Raw genomic sequence first — 4,624 nt, 5'->3', positions numbered from 1 at the left:
AAGCCCAGAGTGATGTTTTGGAATTTTTGGGTAAACTATGTCAGACATTCCAGCTTCTAGCGGAGGTAAGTGCCTTGAAGTGAGAGTCGCTGTTGTTTCTTGTTGAATAAACACAAGTCCCTCTATCACCATAAGGGATCAGCGTGCTGTGAATTTGTGTCGGTGGGCTACAGCCCAGATTCCAGGCTGAGATCTCACGCATGAGCTCACTCTGCTCCCCATTCACATTCCAGCTTTGTGAGTGAAAATGTTTTGAAAAGCGTCCAGAAGCCAAGCCCCTCCGTGTAAAGATTTGTGTATGTGCGCAGAACATAGCGTGCCCTCCTGTATAGGAACACAGTACGGGCTCCCCGGAGCTGAGCCACGGCTGCCCAGGGTTACAGCAGTTTATTTCCTGCCTGGGCGGGGCCACTCAGACTGTTTGACTTTGCAGGCTGGGCGACGTCATTGCTCTTGGCAGAACACAAGGGGGCGCGGCTACAGCTGGAATGATGTCACTGTGAAAGTCCACGTGGTGCAAGCCATTCACAAAAAAAAAAAAGAGAGAGAGGCAGAGCCAGCCTCCTCCCGCTCTGTATAAATAGGGAGCCTGCAGTGTTCAGTGCAGCATGAGCTAAAGCCAGCCAGCTCCAAGAATCAACAGCTAAAGTAACACAAGACACGAGCCTGGCTTAAGCTTCATCATTTCTTATTATTTTATTAGACAAAGTAGTCTTGAAAAAAAAAAGACAACTGCATCAGCAAGGAGAGGTAGTCATTGATTCCTTTGTTACAAGACGAGCAGTGTTTAACGGAAGAAGCTCGGATTCCTTCTTGATCTCTACCCTCTTGGCAAGTGTCGGCCGCCTAGCTATGGTCAATATGGAGATTTGTGGCATGGATTGCAGCACATTGAAAGCACTCCTGGCAGACGGGGCACACACATGCCTGATCCTGGACTGTAGATCGTTCTTCTCCTTCAGCTCTGCCCACATCCTGGGCTCCAGCAATGTCAGGTTCAGCACCATTGTGAAGAGGAGGGCGAAGGGCAGCATGGGCTTGGAGCACATCATCCCCAATGAAGAGCACAGGGGTCGGCTGATCGCTGGATTGTATGAGGCTGTGGTGCTGGTGGATGACAGGACCTACGAGCTGGAGACCCTGAGGAAAGATAGCACCATGATGCTGGCAGTCAGTGCCCTGTGCAGAGACCCCCGAGGCAGCAGGATCTTCTTCCTCAAAGGTATATTGATCATTCCCTCCTAGAGCTGCCTTTGTTAGCACTTTCCTCTTTTCTTATACTATAGTCACTTAAACCCCCCATTGAGAAATGTCAACACAAAGGTACATTGATGCTTCCCTCCTAAACTTTCCTTTGTTAGCCCTTCCCCCTTTCCCAATACTAGAATCTCCTATCTCTGTATTAATCACTTAAATCCCTCAATGAGAATTGGCAACCGCAAAAGGTAGATTGATTCTTCCATCCTAAACCTGCCATGGTTAGCTCTTCCCCCTTTTCCTATACAAGAATCTCTATATCAATAATCTCTTATCTTTATATATTACCTAAAACACACCTTGAGAAATATCAACCATAAAGGTAGACTGGTGCTTCCCTCCTAAACTTTCATTGGATTTATATTTTAATCTCTTATCTCTCTGTTAATCACTTAGAGTCATCATTAAGAAGTGTTAACCATTAAGGTAGACTGATGATTCCCACCTAAACTTTCCTTTCATAGCTCTTCCTGCTTTCCTGTACAATACTAATACAATAACCACTATATCTATAGGGATCACTTGAAGCCCCCAATGAGAAATGTCATCCACAGAGGTAGATTGATGCTTCCCTCCCAAACTTGTCTTTGTTAGCTCTTCATTTATATCTATAGGGGTTACTTAAAGCCCCCACTGATAACTGTTAATCAGCGACACTGGATGAAATATAATGACTGACATTTTGGTTTTCTCTCTTTCAGGTGGATATGAAGCATTTTCCTCTGAATATCCAGAATTCTGCAACAAGTGTTCACCCCCCATAGGACTAAGCTTGCCACTCAGTGCCAACAGTGTACCAGGCAGTGCTGACTCCAACTGCACCCCCTGCAGCACCCCATTGTATGATCAGGTCAGTATTCCCCTTGTGTTGCAAGAGTTAAAATCCCCTGCCGAGCAAGCTGTCCCCCCTCCCTTACCACTCCCAGCCAGCCAAACACTGAAACAATAGTGAGCTGTAAACACTATTGACTGCGTTACTTAATCGCACAGGCAAATTGTACTTCCTCAAACACAAGCCCTAGTAATAAGCTGTAATGCAAACTGTAAACATAACACAACTGGTCATATTTTAAGCCTCCCCATAGATACCCGTGAATTAAATATGTATGAATGTATATCCAGATGATTAAACATGTCTGTTACAATTGTATTACAGGGAGGACCCGTGGAAATCCTGCCTTTTCTCTACCTGGGAAGTGCGTACCATGCATCCAGAAAAGATATGCTGGATACCCTTGGCATTACCGCCCTGATCAACGTGTCTGCCAACTGCCCTAATCACTTTGAGGAACACTACCAGTACAAAAGTATCCCGGTGGAGGACAGCCACAAAGCAGACATCAGCTCCTGGTTCAATGAAGCTATTGACTTCATAGGTAAATATCTCTAAATTGTTATGTAACATTAAATCCATATGAAGAATAGGAATAATAGAGTACTAATGCATTAGCTGGTTTTTAGAGCCTACATTTAACAGCGGGCATATATCTAAGGTTAAACTGCTCAGTTTCTAATATGAAAGCAGCACTCTGTCCTATAGACAAGCAGAAAAAAACTATATAACAAGGTTATTCACTAAAGGGTGAAGAGTTAGAAGAAGGCAGGAGAAGTGAACAATTGAGGACAACATAGCTGAAATGGAAAGTGAGCTGAATTGGAGAATGTGTTCCAAATCAGCTATTTTGGCCTATATTGTTCACTTCTCCTGCCTTCTCCAAACTCTTCACCATTTAGTGAATAACCCTGTTAGTGCTATATAAAAATGGCAGCACATTGTCTGTGGCCAGCGGCTGCCCCCTAGTGGCCATCAGAGTAGTTTGAGTTCAGTAGATGGACTTGTTACAAATACAATTCTGAAGATGTTGTTTATATTTGTGTTGTTATATATTGTCATATTTTCTACACAATTTATTTACAATAACCTGTTTATTTTATCTTTCAGACTCTGTGAAGAATAATGGTGGCAGAGTGTTTGTGCACTGTCAAGCTGGTATTTCACGTTCTGCTACTATCTGCCTTGCCTATCTGATGAGGACTAACCGTGTGAAGCTGGATGAAGCTTTTGAGTTTGTCAAGCAGCGACGGAGCATCATTTCCCCTAATTTCAGCTTCATGGGACAGCTCCTTCAGTTTGAATCTCAAGTACTAGCACCTTCCTGTTCGGCAGAGGCTGGCAGTCCCTCAATATCAGTTTTGGACAGAGGAACATCCACTACTACAGTCTTTAACTTCCCAGTTTCCATCCCCGTTCACCCTGCGGCAAGCTCTCTGAGTTACCTTAAGAGTCCTATCACTACATCACCAAGCTGCTGAGGTGGGACAAGCTGAAGCACATGGACAGTATGTGTTATACAAAGTGCAATAATTTTTAAGAACTTTTAATGATGAACTTTTATTGTTGTCGCTTTTAAGCCATCAACATCAACCAGACGTGACGTGTTTGAAACCACATGAGCTGGTGAAACCACAAGCAGCTTAAAACTGACATGACTTGTCGAGATTTTGAGTGTATGTCCTAATGGCTAAGGATATAAAAAAAGACAGGTCACCGTTGCCTTTTTACGTGTTTGTTTATAACCTCCGTTTAATGGAGGTTCGACAGTATTTCCATTCCTGAACTTTTTGTACTGGTGAAAGTGAAAGAGAGACTGCTGCCTATGAACTGTAAAAACAAAATGTACGTCCTATTATTTATTTTACTAGCTTCGTCCTGCCTTCAGAAGCCTAAGATTTCAGCTTTTTTTTTTTTTTTATACCGAAGCAAAGAAGAAATACCTCAGTATTTTTTGGTACTGTAATTCCTGTTTGTAATTCAAGACCAGCTTCAGTTTCCAAAGCACTGACGAAAAAAGCACTAGGCCGAAGCCTTCCGAGTTTGCTGACGACTGTATATATGCTACGATTTATTTATGATGCAAAATAATATATTTCTTCTCCTGGGAGAAGACTTTTTAATACAAAACTATGACCTTTTTTATACAGAATAGAATAAATTATGACTTTGTACTGAATGTTGCCTCTTTGTCTTGCATTACTTGAATATGAATGTAATATAGATATATATATGTATATATATATATCTATATAACATTCTCTGTTATTTGTTTCACAAACACAACCTAAAATTAGGAAGTAACTTTGTTACAAAACAACCCTTCTGAGCATGTAGTGCAGTACGACTATTGAAAATGGAGTTATGAATGATTGCTATGAGTGTGATTAAACTTTGGACCTACAGTAATTTGGAGAAAAAGAGCAATTAATGTCTATCCACCATGCTTTCCTAAACACATTTCTAAATGTAAAAAGTATTTATGGATCTCATGTGCAGGCCAATATACCTTTTTTTTTTTTTTAATTAAATACC

General features: G+C 41.8%; 1 protein-coding gene across 1 annotated transcript; it reads left to right on the top strand.

Annotated features, from left to right (window-relative positions):
- The first annotated feature begins 595 nt into the window (after positions 1-595).
- On the top strand, positions 596-3,913 carry DUSP1 (dual specificity phosphatase 1). Its single transcript, XM_018558620.1, has 4 exons — positions 596-1,222; positions 1,959-2,107; positions 2,414-2,633; positions 3,200-3,913. Exons 1-4 carry the CDS (start codon positions 853-855, stop codon positions 3,568-3,570), a joined length of 1,110 nt encoding a protein of 369 aa, XP_018414122.1. The 5' UTR covers positions 596-852; the 3' UTR covers positions 3,571-3,913.
- The last annotated feature ends 711 nt before the right edge of the window (positions 3,914-4,624 follow it).

The sequence above is a fragment of the Nanorana parkeri genome, unplaced genomic scaffold (assembly GCF_000935625.1).
Source record: "Nanorana parkeri isolate BGI_ZX_2015 unplaced genomic scaffold, ASM93562v1 scaffold348, whole genome shotgun sequence".
Taxonomy (NCBI): domain Eukaryota; kingdom Metazoa; phylum Chordata; class Amphibia; order Anura; family Dicroglossidae; genus Nanorana; species Nanorana parkeri.
This window is presented reverse-complemented; position numbering and strand designations above follow the sequence as displayed.